The sequence below is a fragment of the Gallus gallus genome, chromosome 3 (genome assembly GCF_016699485.2).
Source record: "Gallus gallus isolate bGalGal1 chromosome 3, bGalGal1.mat.broiler.GRCg7b, whole genome shotgun sequence".
NCBI lineage: Eukaryota > Metazoa > Chordata > Aves > Galliformes > Phasianidae > Gallus > Gallus gallus.
The window spans coordinates 105058462-105079965 of NC_052534.1; the positions used below are offsets into that span (position 1 = coordinate 105058462).

Here is a 21504-nt window from a genome sequence, read left to right on the forward strand (position 1 = left end):
CTTCCATTTGTTTCTCCAGTAGCTTTGAAAACGATATAGAATTTGGTTGGGTTTGTGTGAGGCCAGGCAGGCATTAACCCCCACTGTCCTGCTCAGCCCTTGTGTGGGGTGGGACTGAGCAGGTCCCACACATCCCCCTGCACCAGCCCTTCTCCTCAGTGCCCTGGCTGCCCCTTTGAGATGTTTATGGTTGTGCTGTTCCCTGCTGTCCCCACACCTGGAGGGTCTCCCCGTCATCCCCTTCTGCTGCACAATCCGGGCACTTTTCCCTCCCCTTTGTATGTCTCTTTTCCCTCCCACCAACCACCGACCCTCATGAGCATAATCCCTCCTACCCCACTTGGTGACACCCCATCAAAGCCCTTTTGGCCCCATGGGGACTGGACTGGACCCGAGCTCATCCCCTACCCATCCTCAACCCTGGCCATCCTCTGAGCACCAGAAGCAGCTCTCTGATGAACAACCAACCCCTTCCTTTGTGGGGCCCATGCACAGAGACACACACCAGCACTCGGTTCCCTCTCCTTTATCTCAGCTTTATTAACTATCACACCTTCCCCAGATGGAAAACCAGCTTTCCACCCAAGGATGCTGCTGCTTACGCCCTGTACTCAAAGAAGCTGTCGCGGACCTCTCTCTCCTGGGAGGTGACCCTCTTCCCCGATGGGAACGTCTGGTAGGTGTGCAGGTTCTCTGGGGACACACGCACTAAGTGCCACCGTGTCTTCCCACTGAGTTGGGGGCTGGGGGCAGATGTAAGGAAGGAATTACTTCTGGAGGTGGAAAGGTGGTAAGATGGAACTCTGGGCAGCTTGACCTACGGGAGGTCAAGCTTTAAGCAGCTTCCATCAGCTTCACTGCAGTGGGAATTCGCGCCCGACTGAACGGTCCGGCAGCGGGGGAAAGAAGGTAGATGTGGGGGAGGGAACTCTTCCATCCCGAGCCGGGCACTAGAGGGCCCCCGAGCGTTTCTGCTGCCCGTGCCGGTGCCCCCCACCCTGCCGTGGGGATGCTCCCAACCCCGCAGGCAAAGGGGCTCCGTGCGTTTGCTGCTGTGCATCCCCGTGGCAGGATGACGGAGCGCTCTGTCTTGGGGTGATGCGGGTGAGGAGATGGGATAGGGATGCTGCTCCGGTACAGCAGCTCTTGTGAGGGATATGGAATAAGCCAACATGCTGGATTTCAAATGTACAGCTGGGAGGATGCTTGTTTGTAGAAAATACCAGTAATTCTCAATTGGACAGAAGACCCCGAAGCCCAGCACTCTGCCCAGTTGGTTGGGGGATGAGATGGGACAGGATGAGATGGGATGGGATGGGATGGGATGGGGATAGGATGGCAAGGCATGGCATGGGATAGGGTGGGATAGGATAGAAGGGGGTGGGATGGGACAGGAGAAGAAGGGATGGTGAGGAGAGGGGAGGGGATGGGAGGGGAGGGGAGGAGAGGAGAGGAGAGGAGAGGAGAGGAGAGGAGAGGAGAGGAGAGGAGAGGAGAGGAGAGGAGAGGAGAGGAGAGGAGAGGAGAGGAGAGGAGAGGAGAGGAGAGGAGAGGAGAGGAGAGGAGAGGAGAGGAGAGGAGAGGAGAGGAGAGGAGAGGAGAGGAGAGGAGAGGAGAGGGGAGGGGAGGGGAGGGGACGGAAAAGGAAGGGAAGGGAAGGGAAGGGAAGGGAAGGGAAGGGAAGGGAAGGGAAGGGAAGGGAAGGGAAGGGAAGGGAAGGGAAGGGAAGGGAAGGGAAGGGAAGGGAAGGGAAGGGAAGGGAAGGGAAGGGAAGGGAAGGGAAGGGAAGGGAAGGGAAGGGAAGGGAAGGGAAGGGAAGGGAAGGGAAGGGAAGGGAAGGGAAGGGAAGGGAAGGTGTGCATTCTACTAATCCCACAAATCTTGGGGTTCATTGCACAGACCCAGCTGTGGGTACTGCTGTGCCATGGGGGTGCCTGCTGTGGACTCACAGGTCCAGTGGGTGTGGATATTTCTCCTTCTCCTTCTCAGGCAGCATGAAGTAGGGAATGGGGTGACGTGTCCCGGTCTTGTCCTGGTAAAACTCACGTTGCTGCTGGGTCAGCTGCAGTCAAAGGCAAAGAGGCAGAGAGGCTTGGGCTGGTACCCTTTCCCAGCCCTGCACTGCCTCTGTCTGCAGGATGCTGCTCAGCACACTGCACCCACTGGGTTAAAGCCCCTCAACAAGACCCCATGGAGACAGGGATTTGGGGACAGGCAGCAGAGGAGGGCTCACCATCTCCATCCTATCCCCACCTTGTAAAACCTGTCCAGCTCCAGGGACCTCCCATTGTCCAGGCTGAAGGGGGTGTGCATGGGGGTGCAGTGCCCCTGCACCTCGCCTGGGTACGGCGCTGGGGGCTGGGGACGCTGTGGGCTCATCATGGTGGGGTTTCTCAGAGGAAAAATGCTGTGCTCGGGATGTGCTCTGCTACCTGCAAGGGAAACACGGCGTCAGTTTTCATTTTCCCTTTTCAGCATCACGTTTTGCATTTTAAGGGTTCCCTGGGCAAGGGGATGCTGCTGACAGAGCCGCCGTGCTGCAGAGGGCCACTCCTGCCCAGTCCTCACTGTGCATCTGGAACCAGAAGCAGTGATTTGCATGCTGCACACTGAACCCTTTGATGGTATCTGAGCAAGGTTCAGCACCAGGGCTCTGCTCACTGAAGCACAAAGCTGATTTTTCACAAGAAGAGGTTGTTAATACATATATCTCAGTTAGGTGCCCTGTCTGTTCCCACTGCTGCACCTTTTCCTTGCTTTTATCTGCAGCATGGCCACAATTTGCTATTTACCAGAGCAGCTGGATGGAAAGGAATGGGAGAGATTTGGCAGCAAATCAGCTCCAGGGGTGAAAGCACTGAGAGCCCTTCAGACACAAACGAGCAGCGAGCTGTCAGTGGGATGCCTCAAAATGATGTTCTCAAATGAGCAGAGGAGAATTATTTTTATAGATATGTATCCCACGACCATAGCTCTGTCTACAAGTGAGGGTGAGCAGGAGCCCAGTGATGCTCGCAGGAATGAGGGATGTTTTGGGTCCATGCAGGGTGCAGGGTGCAATGTGACCATGCTCAGCCCCTACCCAGCTCCAGCACAATCCTGAGTGCAGAGGGTCCTTGCACAGTAGTTACCTCAGCCCAACCTGGATCTGTCCCGTTCTGTTCTGTCCCCACCTCAGCTGGCTCACAAACACCATCACCAGGCAACAGGGAGAACTCAACCCCAGCACCCTGACACTCCCTTCACTCCCAGTACCCATTGTGAACATCACCTACTCCCAGTGCCCGCATCCCAACAACCCCTGCACCCTGCCCTCACCCCACCTTCCATGGGGAATGCAGAAATGTCTCCATGTTGGCATTCTTTAGGTGTTTTTTTCTTCTTCTTCTTCTTCTTCTTCTTTTTTTTTTTTTTTCCTTTTGATCAACTCTTTCTGTAAAGGGAACTGTGGGCTCTTCTCCTGCCCCAGCAGTGTAACCGTGGACCTGCCCCAAAAAGCCTTTAGGAAGGGTCAATCGCCCATAGAGAACCAATGTAAAAGCCATTGCACAAGCAGACAGATGCACATTCAATTAAAACGATCCCACTGGACTTGCAAGGATGAGCACTCAGGCACGGGGATGTGTGGGAACCAGAGGGGCTGTTCTTTATTTGCATCTTGGCCTGAGGTCTGAGATATTGAACAGAAATGGACGAATGAAGGGACAAATGAATGAATGAAGGAACAAACGAACGAATGACTAAATAAATAATAATAGAAGAATGAGATGAAAAGGAAAAGAGAAGAAAATTGGAACCCAGAGGGTGAGAAGACCTTCTGGCAGCATGTCCTGACCAACCAGAGCATGGCCTGAACTGCTCAATTATGTTCCACCTTTTCCCATTCAGCCAATGCAGGACTGGTGGGAAAAGTGGATGGGGTTTGCACATGGTCTTTGCTATGGGAGATCTCTCCTGGGAAAGCATTGTGCATCCTGACAGCCTGCTTCTGGATTAGGAAAGCTGGGTTCATTGAATCATGGAATTGTGGAGGTTGGAAAAGACCTCCAAGATCATCATGTCCTACCGTCAATCCATCACCACCACGCTCACGTTGGTTGTTCTACATTCAAGAGAATGGGAGAACCTCCATGAAAAAATTTGTTAACAAAAAATAAAGGGGGAAAACAATAAAGAATCCATCCATTGAGGAAGCTACTGCACTGCTCTGGCTGCTGAGTAACAAGTACAGCTCTGGCATTTAAAAAAGGGTGGAAGGCTGTTGGGCTTGTAACCACGGCTTTCCAACCGGTCTCAGAGGATACCGGAGGCAGAAGAGAAAGAAAATGAAAAATGATGCAAAAGGCCAAATGGATTTACCAAAAGACAGAGCTGGGCTGCACTCCTTGAAGCCTCTGGCTGGGAGGGGACCGGGTTTCCTACAGCCAGGGTAGGAAGGCCAAAGGCTGCTGGCCATGGCACCTCTAATCTGCAGCAGTTTCCTCTGCAAATAAAGCACTGCGGAACCTGCTGGAGAGCCTGGGACTCCAACGCATGCCCAGAGCAGCTCTTCTCAGCAGATGTTTCCCCTTCTCTGGAGCTCTGTGAAGGTTTTGCTATCCCTGCAGCTGTGGGATGGCTGCACCCAGTGAAATGCACAGTCTGCAGAACTCACGGGGACACATGGCAAGCACTGACTTCCTTTGGAGAGGCTTCTTAGCAAGCCCTTGCATTTTCTCACCCTTCTGCTTACATACAGAAACTGCCTCCACAGCATTCCCCCCCTTTCTTCCCAAGACCGACACACATGCAAGAGCCGCCCACTGCAGCACTCAGAATTACAGATGATGCTGTGATAAGCGCTTATCCCACAACGCCTCACACATGACAGTTGCATCCCCCAAACCCTTCAGCATGAAAGAGGTTCAGTGCAGGGGGGACGGCCGTTTACAGCAATTTGGGAAGAGCTGGGGTGGGAAAGGTGGGGACTGGGAGCAGAGCAATGCTCACTTGCAGGGATAAGGTGCTGGTGCTGCCCACAACAACAGGGAACAGAAAAACACAGCAACCCACTGTAATTAATATCAAGGCTCTTAATGGTTTGACAAAGGGGGAGGCTGATAATGATTTTTTTTTTTTCCAAGCGTGGGAGAAGAACTGGAAAAAAATGAGAGAAAAGGACTTAAGAAGAGAAAATTTCATTAATTTTGGACTTAAAGTTCTGTAGCATTATCACAAGAGCAGTGATTGCTTTGGGATGTGTGGTTGGGTTGGATTTATTGTAATGGATATTGGTGCCATGGGATGTGTAGGGAGACTGGTTATGGCCTGATCCTGCCCTGGGAAGCTAAACTTTCCTCTTTATCTTTGGTGTAAGGCCATGGTAAATAAGAAAAATCACTGGTGATTCAGAGGTGGGCGTGTAATTCTATTCACGTGCAGCAATGCGAAAAATGCAGAGACATCATGAAAACTGAAATTTGTGTTTGGATTTGTGAAGGCAGATCCTTCCTCTCCCACACTGAAGGGCATGTTTTGGATCCACCGTACCTTGACAGTCTGTGAGTTCAGTTGGCTTTGCAACTGGGTTCCTGTCCTATCACCCTGTATAGAGACATAGAACAGTTTGAGTTGGAAGGGACCCTTAAAGGCCATGTGGTCCAAGTCCCCTGCAATGAACAGGGACACCCACAGCTCCATCAGGTGCTCAGAGCCCTGTCCAGCCTGACCTTGAGTGTCTTCAGGAACATGTTGTTCCTGCTCATCTTCATTATCCAATTTAACTGTCATAGATAGACAAATTCCCAAGGCTACAGGTGGAGATCTTCCCCCAGCCAAAAGAGCACTGAACTCCGGAGGCATCTTTAGTCCTGAGCAGACAAACATCAGCAGCACTATGCAGTGATGTGGATTCAGCCCAGATCCATCAGGGAGAGCTACAGATGTGCTCCTGTGTACCCCAAAGCCAACGGGTGGTTGGGGCTGGAAGTGCCCCTGAGGTCCCTCAGCACCACGGACAGAGGCTCTGGGGATCCCCATGGAGGAGACCCCACAATATGTGGACATCATCTTCTATCCTAATTTCTACTTTCTTACTTTGCCCAGAGTCTGAGGGTAACACCACCCTTCACCACTCCCCACGAGCCCTCTGCCTGCGATTTTCCAGCAGCAGAATTAAACCCTGCCTGGGACTCCATATAAATAAAGACCAGGAATAAGCAGACCCGTTCTTTATCAGGTCTCTCTCTCATTGCTGGTGCAGCTCTCAGGTGCAGCTCTCGCACAACCCACCTGCACTGTTCCACGTGCATCCCCAGCCAATGCACCTCACGCTGAGTGTACTTCGCTATCAACTTTCTGCTGCTGAGCAAGAGGTTTCTAATTAGCTACGTGGTACAGAAGGCGTATGGTCTGTAGATGAAGCACCACTTCGTGCAGCTCAGCAGAGGAAGACCAACTGGGAACCAAAAAAATGATGCAGTTTGAGCCTAATCTGCACTATTAATCCCCACAAGTTTCTTCGTTCTCATGCACTTGTGAACGAGCACAGGGATCTTTTCCACTGGCAGGACAAATGTAGATGGAAGAACATACCTCATTTCCAGGGCTTTATTACTCATTTATGGAGGTTTCACCCTCACTTGTCTCTCCCTGAGAATTCTGAAGCACTCTTCGGTTCACTCCTCACCGCAAATGGGCTTTGCTGGGAAGTTTCCAAGCAGGAAGCAAGATATGTTGGGATCACAGCCCTGCCTTCATGCTTGTTGATTGTCTTCCTCAAAATAAAGGATGAGTTTAAAGTTCCAAGAGCAGTGTGATGTGTAGCCCTACCAGGCATGGCCCTCTCCATACCAAGCCCACACTGCCAAGCTGTTATCTATGCCCCTTGCCATGCACTCCCCATGTCCCCTCCCAGTGATATGGTTGACCCCCAGGTTCCAGCTTGGAGTGCTCCCAGGTTGATGCCTCGCTCCCAGGGGGAGCACTGCCTCAGTTTCCCCACTGGAGTCACTCTCCCAAACCCTAACAACTGAAGAGGGGCGATCCCTGCAGCCCGCACCCCCCCCCTCCTCCCAACCACCTCCTTCTCCAGGGAGGGAAGGGGAAGGCGGTGCTGCTGCTGAATAATTGAAGAATTCAGTGCTGGAGGAGGGGGGTGTGCACCGTGTTGTGCCTCGGAGCGCAGCTGGGAGCGCGGCGAGCATCGCACTGAGCATTGCACCGAGCACCGCACCGAGCATTGCACTGAGCGTTACCCTCAGCGTTGCACCGATCCCCGCGCATCGCCCCACACCATGGCTCTGCAGCTGCAGCTCCGCACTGTCTCCGGCCTCCGCGGCAGAGCGGATCGCATCGCCAAAGCGGCTTTCCGAGGTACGGGGAGGGGGGCGGTGGTGGAGGGGTTTGTCCCGGGATGGGCTGTGCCTCAGGTTCCTCAATGGCTAGGAAGGGAAGGGGTGTGAGCCCTCACTGCCCTGGGGAGAGGGATTTGTGCAGTGGGAAAAGGGGGGTGAACCCCAATTTGGGACGGTCCCTTGTTACGCCACCCCACGTTCCCATCCCTATTTTCCCCCTGCACAGAGAATTGCTGTCACTGTCACTCTGGGTGGGGTGACACCAAACTTCAGAGTAGCACTTCCTTCCCCTGTGCTGGAATGTTTTGCCTGGCAGCCCGCTGCCATCAGCTGCTGGGCAAACAGGGAGCTTAGCCTCATGGATAGGGCAGAGATCACCCCTGTATGCAGTTGGGAATGCTTCTCCCCCTGCTCACCCTAAGCACCCATGGGATTCGTGACCAGGACACTCAATGTCACCATCAAACCCAGTCTGAGAGGAGAAGCTCCCAGTGATCAGACCCAGAAGGGCTGGATCCTGAGGTTGTGGCTGGCAAAATCTCACTGCTAAAAGGGGGAGCAATCCCTGGTTCCGGTGTGAAGCTGGGACAGGACCTTGTGTGGGGCTGCATTGCCCTGCTGTAGGGCAGAGACTGGGATGATCACTCTGGGATGATACCAAAGCTGTACAATCTTTATGGGAAGGTATTTTGTCTGAAACACGAAGGATTTTGTGTGTTTTACTAATAGTGAGGCAGGAACAAAGATTTACCCATCAGCTGGAGCCTGTGGCTCATCTCCCTGTGCCTCATTCTTGGGCCAGGTCTTGCATTGGCATCACATGGGGGGAAGGAGCTCAGAGTGCAGCAGCAATACAGTCTTTTTGTCAAGCTGGTCTGCTTGTTGGTATTTAGTGCTTACTTGTGTTTAGCATCTCCATGGCTCAGCCTTTGTTTTCCCCTTGTCCCATCATCATTCAGGAACAACAAGGAGCCGGTCTATAGGGAGTCCATAGCTGCTGTGAAGCTGTGGTGTTTTGGGTCCCATTGGTTTTGCCCAGATTGGCTGTGGAATCTCCTCCTTGGGGATCTCCAACAGCCCCTGGCCATGGTGCTGAGCACCCTGCCCTGGGTGGCTCCTCTGGGGCAGGAGGGGACCAGAGGGACCCAGCAATCTCAACCACATCAGGCTCTGGTTGTTCTGTGACCTCAGTGCCAGGCTCAAGGGAGCATCCCAACGTAGACACTTAGTTTTTGGGCCGAAATCTTGTGGGAAGAGTCTCTTGTTTTTCTCCAGTGACTCTAGAGGGAGGACACCCCCTTTAGAGCAGCCCCACAAATGGAGTGAGGTGTCCTCCACCAGCCCATCCTGGGTCATTTCTGGTCCCCAGCTATCTCAGCCAGGTGTCCCTTCTCCAACCCCTGTATTGCATCTCTTGGCAAAGCCACAATCCTTCCACACAGCACACAGCAACCGGTGGGCCTTGCAGAAGGCATTTGCAGAGCAACACTGTGCTGGAGTATGGCAGTGTTCTTCTGGTGCTCCTTGCAGCCAGTATCCAACCCCAAGCATCAGGAGCTCTCCTCCCGTTGTAGCGTGGGACTTGACTCACTGGGTGCCCAGGGGACACAGTGCCAGGGGCCACCCGTGCCTGGGATGTTGGGATGTCTTATCCAAAGTCCTTCGTCTGTGAGCTGCTTAACTCTTCTTAGGAGGCATGGGGGTGGTTTGGAACTTCTCTGAGTCACAAGGCACAGATCACTCCCCAGCAGGTGCTCCAGGCTGCACAGCCCCACATCAGCTGCTCTTGCAGCTCCCCAGCTCTGTGCTCTGCAGGTGAAATCACTCACATTTGGGTGAAATTGGCTTTTTTTCCTTGCTCTGCAGGCTGCTGTTGGGGGAAGAGTGGGAACACATCCAGGGGTTGCAGTAGAAAGAAATGTGATGGGGATGGGAACACTGGAAGTGTCCTTTGATGGAATTTCTTCATCCCATTCATTTAATGGGGGGCAGCTCCTGTCTCCCAGTGAGATTTGAGCTTGTCCAGGGCTGCTGTTGGATAACAGTTCATTGCATTCTGCAAGCACTATCCAGGGGCTGCTGCACCCACAGCTGGATTCCCCAGAGCTGGAGGTGCCCTACTAACTCTTGCCATGCACCAGAGGCTGTCTTGCTCCTAGCATAGCTTTTGCTCTGAGATTCAGTGCACTTAGACACCAGGGCTAAGGTGCTGCTTGTCCCCATAGCCAAGGACATTTGGGATCATGCATCTGGTGGCCCCATTCCTGGTCCTGCAGGTGGAGCTGAGTGGCATGAGACCTGCAAGAAACCACTGCATTGATAGCAGGAAGCTGGGAACCATAGAATCATTACAGTTGGAAAAGACCTCACAGATCACCAGGTCCAACCCCAGCCCACCCCACCATGCCCTCAGTGCCACATCCCAATGGTTCTGGAGCACCTTCAGGGACAGTGACTCCACCACCTCCCTGGGCAGCTGTGCTACTGCGTCTCCACTCTTTCTGAGAAGAAATTGTTCATAATATCCAACCCAAAGGTGTTTTGGGACATACATGCACCTTCAGGGGTTGCTTCACCCAGGACTGCTGTTGCATGGGGCCGAAGGTCTGCCAGCACCTGAAAGGGATTTTCTTTTGCTCCTTGCATGATGGTTAAAGTAAAAAGGGGATGGGGCACTTCCTACAAAGAGCCATACAATCATGATATTTCAATCTGTAGCAACATAGAAGTTGACCCATAGGAGTAAGGGGTGTCCCAGCCTCTGTGTACCCTGATTAAGGGTTGCCTGTGCTTTCCTGAACACCAAAGACTGCTCAGCAGTGTTTTTTATTACCTAGGAGACAGCATACCTTTCCAGAAGGAAAAAAGCCTCAATTTGTTTCAGCGAGAGACTATCAGAATTTCTATAACTTTCCCTTCTGAACTGTTGTGAAGTAGATCTTAACCACAAAAACTGATTTGGGTTTACCCTGTGGGGGATGCTCCATGGGGAAGCCAATGTCAGCATCCCAAAGGACAGCAGAGATGTGGGGCAGCTCCCCCCATTCACTTTGCCGCAACCAACCTGCTCCTCCTCTCCCCCTGTAGGGCTCTCCTTCTACACCCGAGTGATGGAAAACTGCGAGGACGAGGCCAGGTTTGATGAGGTAAGAGGAGCAGTGTTTTCCTCCTGCTCCATCTCACACATGTGGTTTCCATTTGCCATGACTGCATCTCCATACACTTATCCTCATTCTCCCTATGGAGCAGAGGGATTCCCAAGGCAGCAGTAGCTCTGTGCAAGCACAGTGGGATAAAAGCAGTTCTGGGGAACGATCTCAAAGTTAAGTGTGCTCCAGCACTTCTCTGGTGGGTGCTCAATGGGTCTCTTGGACCAAACACTCCTTGGCTGGGATAGGGGGGGGTGTCACTGTGGGACGGCTCTGCTGCACTTTCCATGGTGGCAGTGATCCAAGCAGCGTGATTCTGCTTTATTCCTAAACAACAACCTGTGTTGTCGGCACTGAGAAGTGCAGTGCCTGCAGATCCCCTCCCTGAGGGGGAAAAAGCCCTTCACATCCCAAACCCTCATGTTGGATGCCTGCAGGTTGGTGGATCAGACTCCAGCTCCCAGTGTTGGGCTTGGGAAGGGAAAGAGAAGGAATTGGGCTTGAAAGAAGGAATTGCAGCCCCAGCTCTGTGCAGTTTCAAAATGCAGCCTTGCTTTCTGTCATTACCAAGACCATATCTAGAGAAGATTAAAATAAGGTCACCCACACAAGCGGGGAATAGAGATGCTGTGAAGAAGTCACATTCAAAATGGAAATACGTATTCAAAAGAGAACGGATGCTTCCTTTGACTGCTTTGTGTTTCACACAGAAGTTAACCCGTTCCCAGGGGCGGTAGAACAGAGGATCTACAAGGAACAGGAAGACTTTTAAACTGTTTATTGCTTTCTAAAGCTTTTTTGCCCTAAGAAAACAAGCCCTGATGCTGGGTGTGGGAGGTGTCTGCAGTACGACCAACTGGGGTTGTGCACTGGTGGAGCTGGCAGCCTTTTGTGACTGCAATGGGGCTGCAGTGGTCAGGCACCCTTTGCCTGGATGTGATGAGATGTGTGCAGCCATTCCATAAGGCGCTCAGGTGCTTAAATGTGTGCCAAATGCTGCTGAGCATGCAGGTCCCAGTGTGGCACCCATGGCACGATGCTCTCCAGGGAATCCAATGCAATCTACGCTGGGAAGGACAAAGCTCCACTTCCTGTTTCCAGCTCCTGTTTCCAGCTGGGAGCTCAGCCAAACCTGCAGGATCAGCTGTAGGTTCTGGGATGAGGTTGCTGCTGCTTGCAGCTCTGCTGCAATCAAGGCATTCAAATTGCAGCCCTGTTTCCTCCTCCCCTATGAAACCTCTCATTTGGTGGTGGATGGAATTCCATGCAGCTGGCAGCTGGTCGTGAGTGGTCAGCACTGGGGCCAGCCCTGTGTAATATCTTTATTGGTTATCTGGATGAGGGGACTGAATGCACCCCCAGTAGGATTGCAGTTAGCACTAAGCTGGCAAAAAGCATCGATCTGCCTGGTCCTGTGATGGGATGAGAGGTGGTGGCCTCAAGTTAGGTCAGGGGAGGTTCAGGTTGGATATTAGGAACAATTTCTTCTCATAAAGAGCAGCGCAACAGTGGCACAGCTCCCCACAGTGGTGGGGTCACCATCCCTGGAGGTGTTCCAGAACCGTGGGGATGTGGCACTGAGGGATGTGGGCAGTGGGCACAGTGGGGTGGGTTGGTGTTGGACTGGGTGATCTGTGAGCTCTTTTCCAACCATAATGCTTCTATCATTCTATGATAAACTCCCACTGGGAACTTCTACAGGGAAACACCGAGCCCATCACCTTCCCGGCCACTGCTTAACATTCAGAAGAAGCCACTACCAGGCAGAATTTGGGCTGTCTCAGTGGTTTCCATTTGTTTGTTTTCACTCTATTTCTTTTGCAATTATCTTTATACATTTCTTAATGAATTATGCAGAACCTGTGCCTCTCCAGAGTCTGGGGAAGAGAATCTGCTGGATGTTCCAGGGGTTGAATGCAGTGCTTTGGCTGTTTAGCACAGTCAGGAACAGTTGTATCATGTCCTGTGTGCGCCCTGAGTTGTTTCTGCTCCAAGGGAAAATGGGAAAGGCAGAGACCTCTGGTGATGGTGCTGAGCACGGAAATCTCTGTCTGGCTTCCATGTGCTCTTTCTTGTCTAATTTCAGTTTCTCCTGTAGGAACCAGGACAAGCTCACTGCCATGACCAAGAAAGCTGAGACCCATTGTTTCAGCCTTGACATGAACTTCTGGAAATGTCCCTGAGTAATCAGTCTGGGAGGCAGCAGGCAGGGCGAGCATGCAGCCAAAGATCCCTGGGGCTGCAGGAAAGGGAGACCTGCCTTGCAGAGATGCCTTTCCCAGCTCCTTTGAAGCAGTCTCGCTGGAAGCACCTGGCTTCTGCATTCTGCAAAGGCATTTATCTGCCTCTGTCTTTTTTTTTTCTCTTCATTAATAAAACAGATAAAACTGACCCAGTAAGCATCACTTGCTTAGCTTAGCAAAGGGCTTTTAATAAGACTCTTAACAGTAAAACCAGTAAGGAGAATTAACAGCCAGCCAGGCAGCGTCCTAAAGGGACATCAGAGACTCACAGAATGCATGAATCCTGGGATGCCTGGGGCTGAAGGCACCACTGGGTCCCTCTGGTCACTCCCCTGCCCAACGGGGCCACCCAGAGCAACCCAGCACCTTGGACAGGGGCTGCCCCCAGCACCTAATGAAGCACAGGACATAATTAACCTCCTTGGCATCAGTGGCACATCACAGGCTCGTGTTCCACTTGGTGTGCATTGGCACCTCCAGGTCCTTCTCTCCCAGCTGGGTGACAGTGCTTGTGGATTGCTGTAGCTCCCAGCCCTGCTTTGGGGATGTAACACCTATGTGAACACCTACATGGGTGTGAAGTAGATGGGGAAGGGACAGTGGCAGCTTGTCCTGGCAGCCCACTGCAACCCACATCCACATTCATCACGGCAGTGTCTGGTGACTCGAGATCTTGTTCTCCATTATCTGTGGCTCCCTCCAGCCTTAAATCCAGCTGAAATCTACGTTAGACTTAGAGCACAGCATCCTCAGGAGATCAATAGACAGTTTGCTGCAGGATATCCTAGGGCATGGGATATCTATAAGATGGAGGGGGAGCAGGGCTGACACCCCAGTACAGTGGGAATGGCTTTCCATGCACTGGTGGAGATGGAGAATGGTTCCAAGGGAAGATGGTACAGGATTTCGTTCTCAGCCTGGGGATAAGAGTAATGTTCACAGTCTTGATGATGGATTTGGGAAGGAGTTCTGGACAACTTTCAGAGAAGAGTACTCTCCTTTAACTGAAATAATCAGCTGAATTGGTGTCCATAAACAACAGGAAGGCTGCGACCCCCTAAAGGGGGATGTCAGCATGTTTCTTTCCCAAGGATTGCAGGCAAAACTCCGCAGACTGTGTGAGTGGCTGCAGGTAGGTGGCCCTCCCTGCACTGCTTCTCCTCCTGGGGCTGCAGACCTCTTCTAGCACACAGAGCACGGCGTGCATCAGGCCACAAATAATGCCAGGAAGAAGGAACAAGGGAGGTTGTAGCTCATCCCTGAGGTTTGCTGTTCTCCCCAGTGCAGTGCTTTGGCATTTGCTCACTGGCTGCAGTGTGAACATAGCCAGATGAGCTCCGTGGTGTGGGAGGCTCTCAGCAAAGCTTAGTGGGGATGTTGGGAGCCTTTCTAGGTCACTGCGCTTTCCAAGTGACTTTATTTGTTGTTCTGCTGCCTGGCAAACCTCAAAACCTCTAAAACCAAGGGGGAAGTTGATGATTTGTTATTTCTCTGCCTTGTCCTGGCAGCCCTACCTGAGCTGTGGGATCTGTTCATTGTTCATGCAGTGGAACTTGGCTATAAAACCCAGAGGACAAGCAACAGTCTTATCCCAGCCTGCAGCCCAGTAGCAGGAAGCAGGGACTCACCCATAGGCATCCTTAACAGAAGCAGGGATGCTTGTTTGTTCCAATTCCTCCCCAAAATATGGTCTGAGGACAATCACAGAATCAGAATAGTTGAGGTTGGAAAAGACCACTAAGATCACAAAGTCCAACCCCAGCCCAACCCCACCATGACCACTGACCACGTCCCTAAATAGAATCATAGAACCATTAAGGCTGGAAGAGACCACCAAGATCACCAAGCCCAACCCTTGCCCATCCCACCTTGTCCACTGACCATGTCCCTCAGAGACACTTCTGCATGTTCCTTTCTTCCAGGGATGGTGGAAGAAATACACCACCTTCCTGAGCAGTCTGTACCAATGCTTTTTCTGAGTTGAATTTTTTCCAATAATATCTTCCTTAATGCCCTTCTACTGAGTGGGAAAGAGCCTGTGCATGGACCAGGGTTTATTTTTCCAGCAGAGTGTGTCTGTGCTGCAAACACATTTCCCAGCAGTGTGACTGGGTACAAACTGACATTCCTATTGCGAGGCCATTTCTAGTTTTCTTTTCTATTTCTGGATAATTTTTTTTCCCATTTGCTTCCTTGATGCACTGCAGAAAACATAAAAGGGAAAAAATTAGCTTCAGAAATGAGCATCAGCATATTTCTGAAGAGTCACAAACGTCTGCCTGCAAAGTTGCTTGACAAGCACTTTCCTCTTAAGGCTCTGAATACAGACAACACAGGTCCCACTGCCTCAGCACTCAGGACACCATGTCCCCATGCAGCCACACATCCAGCCATCATGGCACCAAGCAGCTTGGTCCAAGGTTTGCTTGTCTGTGGGATGCTGAAAGGGATCTGGGAGTTGGGGAGGCAAAGGAAGCTCAGGTGGTTTGGCCATTTGGCCTGGCAGAGTGATTTCTTGTCTTGGGGAGGGAACCCCCCCCACACATCCCAAAATCTAAAAATAAAAAAAAATTGAATCCCAAATATACATCTGCCTTCTGATAGGAAGAAGGGTTGGTTAAGATCTTGCCATGGTCCCTTCTGCTCTATCCTCGCCGCTTCCAGAGCAGCTCTCCAAAACCAACCTGACATCTCCCTCCTGTCCTTTCTCCACAGACCTTTCGCTGGCCAGTTGCAAGCAACATCGATGGGAACGAGATCTTGGAGATCCAGGTCTTCAACTACAGCAAAGTCTTCACCAATAGGTGAGAGCAGCTCTGCACTTTCCTCCCACTATCTCCAGGTTTGCTCTTGGTTGAGCTGGATCCATGTCTGTTCAGTATGGGGACCAGAGTGGGAGGAAGATGCTAGCGGTGTCTCCTGGGTTGGGTAGGTGCTGTGTAGGGCAAGCATGCTAAATATACAAAAGTAGAAATCAAATGAAGAAACAAGACCAACAAATGAGAAGAAAAAAGTTACCTACCTTTGTCTTGATTTAAGTAGGAGCTTGAGTAGCACGGGGAGAGCTGCAAACACTCCACTGTCAATGTTCCATTGGCTTGGTTTGGTTCCACTGACTTGGAGGAGGAAGGCAAGGAGATGGCTTGCATAGAGTAAAGCCATACATGGAAGCCCAGGGCCTGGGGGCAGATTCCAGCTCTGCTTCACTTTTCATGTTGCATCCATACAGTAGTGGTTGCTCTTTGGGCAGACACTCTTTTGATGCTTTCCTCAGTGCTCCGCTCTCCTGCTGTGACCATGCAGACATCTTTCCTGGGTAATGCCATTGCAACATAGTGCAAAGCATTTACCCCAGCCTAGAGACAGATGGTGTGCAGGGACAGACCATCCCTCCATCCACGATAGCCTGAGGCTTCATGCCTTCATCACTTAGCAGAATTGAATGAAGATTTGCCAACTGAGTCAGGTGGCTTTGCCTTAGCAAACTGCACTTCAGGGCATACCTCATTTACCTCCTGGACAACATTCCTACGCGCTGTGCACACAAAGAAGCAGTCTTCTTTCTCTCTCTCAAAACCTGAAAAAAAAAATCCACTTGAAAGATGCACTAAAAGGTAGGAGGTGGAGTATCTGTGTCTGCAAAGAACTGCCTCTACTCCTCCATGGGGAGTGGAATAGCCAGGGTATGCAGGCTGCACTGGCTGGAGGCTGAGCAAGCAACTACTCGGGTAATTCTTTCTACCTCCAAGATGACCAAATCCTCTTAGAAATCTCCAGCTACCCAACACAAATATCCTGTAAGTGAAACCAAGTGACTTTTTTGTTTTGCTGAGCTGAATATACAAGCAGGTTGGGTACATCAGCCAGCCAAGAGCCACTTTCACTCCCAGGATGACCTTCTGTCTTATCATTCTTGTCTCTTCGGTTATGTTCCTCAGTTTGCTTTTGACTCATTTGGGCCTGGGCTGCACATGCCTGATCAACCCTACCTTCAAGTAGCAATTGGTGGTACAGGCTGTAGCCATGTCCTGGCGTGCTAAATGGGCTTGAAGTGCCCAGGGTGAATTCTGCATCTCTTTGTCTTCCACTGAGACCTCAGTGAGCTCAGATGATGCTTGCTGCCATCTCATCTTCAGTGCAGACTGATTTAGTGATGGGACTCTGTAGTTCACATTGGTGGTTGGACTTAGTAATCTTGAAGGTCTTTTCCAACCTAGATAACTCTACAATTCTATGATTCTAAATACTAGGAAAAAATTCTGCTCTGAAAGAGCAGTGCTGCAGTTGCACAGCTGCCCAGGGAGGTGGTGGGGTCAGCATCCCTGGGGGTGTTCCAGAGCCATGGGGATGTGGCACTGAGGGCCGTGGGCAGTGGGCACGGTGGGGTGGGTTGAGGTTGAACCCGGTGATCTGAAAGGTCTTGTCCAACCCGAATGGTTCTATGGTTCTGCGATTCTTCTTAAACCAAATTCTGGGGAGAAACTGGAACAAACAAGCATCCATGCTTCTGTTATAAACACTCATGAGTGAGTCTCTATTCCCCGCTCCTGGGCTACAGGTTGTGTTGGAGTAAGAGTGTTGCAGGTTGCGTTGGTTGGAATGTTTTTGGCCCTTTGGTTTGGCTAGGGCACATCCCAAGGTTCTCACAGTTCTTGTGCCTCCTCCACTCCCTGGTGACTGACTGCTCTCAGTCTTCACATCACTTCAAAACCCTACTGCAAGTTGTTTTTATGCTGCAGTCAGTGATATAGTAGACATATCTTGAACAGCAAAACTGTACCATGGCTCTGCCACTCAATGATGACTTTCAACAGATGACCTATTGTTAGAATTTCCCCATTAATCTTCCCTTGTTTGTGTGCAGCACTGACAGTAGGCATGGTTAAACCAATAATGCTATAAGAACCTATTCCTTGCACACAGCTACCCAACAAATGGGCTCAAAAGAAGCAAACCAAGCCCGTTCTGAAGGCTCTATCCCCTCATGAACCTACCTGGGATGCCATTGATTGCACGCTGGTGTTCAACTGCTTTTCACTGAATGCTCTATGAGCATTGCTATGATTTTCCTAGGACTGCTGCCAGGCTCTCTCCATTCACCCTGTATGAACACTTCGCTGTGCTGGGATTTCTCTATTATTCCAACTTCACTAAAATATGCTACCAGTGAATCAGAGGCTGCCAGTTGGGTTGTGATGATTACCACAAACTCCTCCTGGCTTGGAACAATGCATAGAAATATTTATCCAGTGTGTTTTCCTGCTTTTCGTCGTTACAGGCTGGAACTGCTGCTCCTCTTTCTGGAGTGCATTTGCCTTCAAAAGCAGAGTTCCTCCTTCCCAGCAGCTCTGGGGCCAGGCACTGGCTGGAGGATGCTCTTGTCCTGTTGAGGACCCAGGGCAGGATACTGAGAACCACCAGCCATAATGGCACAAGGCTGATATCAGAGAGATGTCGGTCATCCCCTGGTCCCTGCTGAAGCTTTCCAGAGCTTTTTAATTACCTGCCCCATCTCTCTCTGATAAACTAAAAAGCATTTGAGGTTAGGAACAGTTTCCTTGTGCTGGCATCTACAGACAGAGGTAAGATGATCCCAGAAGCATCCCTGTAGCACTGAGGTGCATGAGGAATAATTGCTCCCTGCAGCCCACTCCAGGAGAGGAGTGTCATGCTGGCACCACAGGTGGAAAGGGACACTCATCACAGGGACTTTTTGCAGCTGTTTGCAATTATTACTTCATCATGCTGAACAATTAATGCTTTATTTTTTTTTCCATAAGAAAGACATGGAGCTGTTGGAGAGGGTCCAGAGGAGGCCACAGGGGTTCTCAGAGGGCTGGGGCACCTCTCCTATGGGGACAGGGTGAGAAATGAGGGCCTTCATCCTGGAGAAAAGGTGGCTCTGGGGAGACCTTACTGTGGCCTTCCAGTACCTAAAGGGGCTGCAGGAAAGGTGGGAAGGATTCTTTATCAGGGGATTCAGTAATAGGAAAGCAATTATTCAATATGAGGGTGGTGAGGCTCTGGCATAGGTTGCCCAAGAGCTGTGGGCGCCTCATCCCTGGCAGTGCTCTAGGCTTCCACCAAGACATTGCAAATTTAAAATGAGGACTCAAAAAATGGCTCACCTTCGGCCAAAAAAAAAAACATTATTGTGAGCGTGAATTTGTTCTTCAGAACCAAACCAATGTGTATCCTCAGCCATCAATGACTGTGATGAAATACTGTGTCATGGGCTCATGCAAATGACCTTTAAGGGTCCCTTCCAACTCAAACGATTCTAAATGGGAAAAACTGCCCAAGTTTATTTTCCCTTGAAAGCAGTGGCAAGCCGAATCCCAAAAGGAGCTTTATCTCCTCCCTGCAGTACAGGTATCTATGGGAATGAGGGCTCAGCTCAAGGACACATCTCCTGTAGATCCAAAGTTGTAGCTTCTAGCCTGCACTTGTCTCAGGCACCCATGGACAGCCACATGGCATGACGAGTAGGTAATGGAGTGGAATCCCCAGCAAACCTTGCCCCAGGGCCATATTGTTTGGGCTCAGAAAATGGAGAATTGGCTGAAGGATGGGCTGGGAAGGCTGAAATTCCTTGAGGCAGAAGACAACCAGGAGCCCAAAGGAGACAATGGTAGTAGAGCCCTAGTCCAACGCTACAGGCTGCCTAATGACGGAGGAAGGAATTTGTTTTGGATCTGAGCACCAGTGTCTGGAATCAGCCTGAAAAAGACTTCTCCAAGACAGAAACATAAACGGGTTAGCCAGAGATTACGTTCATACCCACAGCATTTCTCCTTCTGACTGAGAGATGCACATACCAGCACATCATTGCCAAGACACAGCCATGGGTACTACTGCAATACCCAGTCAGTGCACCTGACACTGTTCATGCCCTGGAATATGGTGCTGGGCACCTCCCTCAAGGGAAAGCTGGCAATGCACATTACAAAAATAATTAAGCCCTCAGTTTACAAGGCAGTGCCATAACTGCAGCATAACATTTCACAGAAGTGAGTTGGAGGAGGAGGAGAAGGACAGACAGACAAAAGTCTGGGAGAAAAGGGAGAGGAGTGGGGAGAAGCAGTGCCCTGGCTCCAGGGTTTGGAAAGGTGAGCCACGGTGAATAATTAACATGCAGCTGATTAGCACTATTTATCAAAGCCCCAGATAAAGGCGTGACACCCGATGCAGATCCACCGTGAATAATGGAGGGGATCTGGTGCCGAGTCGTGGCTGTGCGGCTCATTGCCTTGCTTTTGTCTGCTGCCTCAGTGGCCATCACCATGAAGCTAATTAGGTGGTAAGATAATCCTCTCCTGGCCCTGGTGCCCATGGAGGAGTTGTGGGCTGGGACAGTGACTGTCCTTGGGAGCTGTTCCCCAGGGCAGTGCATGTCTGAGTGCCCAAAGGAGAGACTGGAGCATGGAGGTGGGGAGATAGCTCGTGAGGACACCTTAAACGAGGCATGCTACCCATTACTCCAGCACAGGAACCTATCTCCAGACATGGCTGGCAGCAATTTCTTCAGGAAAAGTATATAAAGAACCTACTGATTTCTGTGGCGGCCCAAGGACATTTCCCTTCAGTGCTTCTTCTCTGCCTCTAAACTGTCCCCTTCTCTCCTTCAGCCAGCACTATCCAACATTCACTGGGACCCATCTTGTCAGGGGCCAAATAGGCTGAGCACAAGCAGGGTGCTCCATGTCAAGCTTTGCCACGCAAATTGGGTCAGTGCACCTCTACAGCCACCACAGTGAATGGAACAGTTAATTACAGACCTACAAGTTTCCAGTTTCTGCCTCAAGACCATGGCCAGGCTGGGAAACTCTCCCAGCCAAGGCCAACCAAACTGCTTTGGGGATGCCCTACCCTGGTGCAGGTGGATAGCAGGTGGTGCCACATCCTGATGGAGGTTAAATTACGAGTGCCTTTCGGCAACCTGAAAAGCTGCACAAAAGGGAAGGACCGATAATGATGAGTTTTACCTGAGATGCTTCATCTGATGCCACGTATCCCATTCTGGAAAACAGGTGGTAAAGCCAAAAACCTCCTGCGTGGCCTGATGACCTGATTAGAAGTACTGAGTTCATACAGGGGCCTGTTTATCTCTGCCTTCTCCCTTCTGGTACCCTGGGGAGACCTGAAAAAAATACCTCTGAGATGAGTGAAAGCTCACAGCATGTGGCCCTACAGTGGAGTGCCCTAGGAGATGGATGCGCAGGAGAAGAGCGTGTGATATGGGGCCACACATTCTCCCCATCCCTAGAACAAGGACATCCCTTAAGGATGAAGAAGGACTCACAACACCAAATATCTTTTGCTCTGAGGAGGTTCGTTTTCCTCCCTGCTGGGCATATGTCACCATTTTCCTCTCCAGGGTGAGAAGCAGTAACTGGATCTGGCCAAGGGCGGGCAGCCACCTTACAGAGCTGCCTGCTGCCTGTTGGGCGATGCTGGGGTGGGTGCACAGATAACATCCCCGAGAGAAAACCGATCTGCAGAGAGCAGTCGGGAGCTGGCTCCCCTTACCTGATGGGGAGACAAAGAGGCTAATAGCAAGGGCTTTCAGTACAGCACTGTGCTCAGCAGGACAAAAATAGAGCTTTTTTTTTTTTCTTCTGTGCTCCAGCTTCTCCAGTAGTATGGATATCTGCAGAATTCAATTTCAGGCCAGCATTTGGAGGGCTGGGGCTGGGGAGGTGGGCATTGCTGGAGCTGGGTTTGCAAAGCAACGGGAGCCTCAGTTGCCCTGTTGGGACCTTCCTGCTGCCAAGTATC

The 21504-nt window shown here is 51.1% G+C and overlaps 2 protein-coding genes across 4 annotated transcripts in view; one reads left to right on the forward strand and one right to left on the reverse strand.

The window, feature by feature from the left end:
- Positions 1–520: 520 nt before the first annotated feature.
- On the reverse strand, positions 521–3171 carry C2orf70 (C2orf70 homolog). Its single transcript, XM_420014.6, has 4 exons — positions 3083–3171; positions 2254–2432; positions 1950–2062; positions 521–743 (listed from the first exon to the last, which is right to left on the reverse strand). The coding sequence occupies exons 2-4, from the start codon at positions 2380–2382 to the stop codon at positions 599–601; spliced, it is 387 nt and encodes a 128-aa protein (XP_420014.2). The 5' UTR covers positions 2383–2432; positions 3083–3171; the 3' UTR covers positions 521–598.
- Positions 3172–7109: 3938 nt separating this feature from the next.
- Positions 7110–21504, forward strand: part of OTOF (otoferlin) — a 71819-nt gene continuing 57424 nt past the window's right edge. For all 3 annotated transcript variants that reach the window (XM_046939401.1, XM_015285201.4, XM_015285203.4), the window contains exons 1-3: positions 7110–7353; positions 10422–10480; positions 15442–15530. In XM_046939401.1, the coding sequence (XP_046795357.1) occupies positions 7275–7353; positions 10422–10480; positions 15442–15530 (227 nt within the window). In that variant the 5' untranslated portion in view covers positions 7110–7274. The remainder of the gene's footprint in view (positions 7354–10421; positions 10481–15441; positions 15531–21504) is intronic.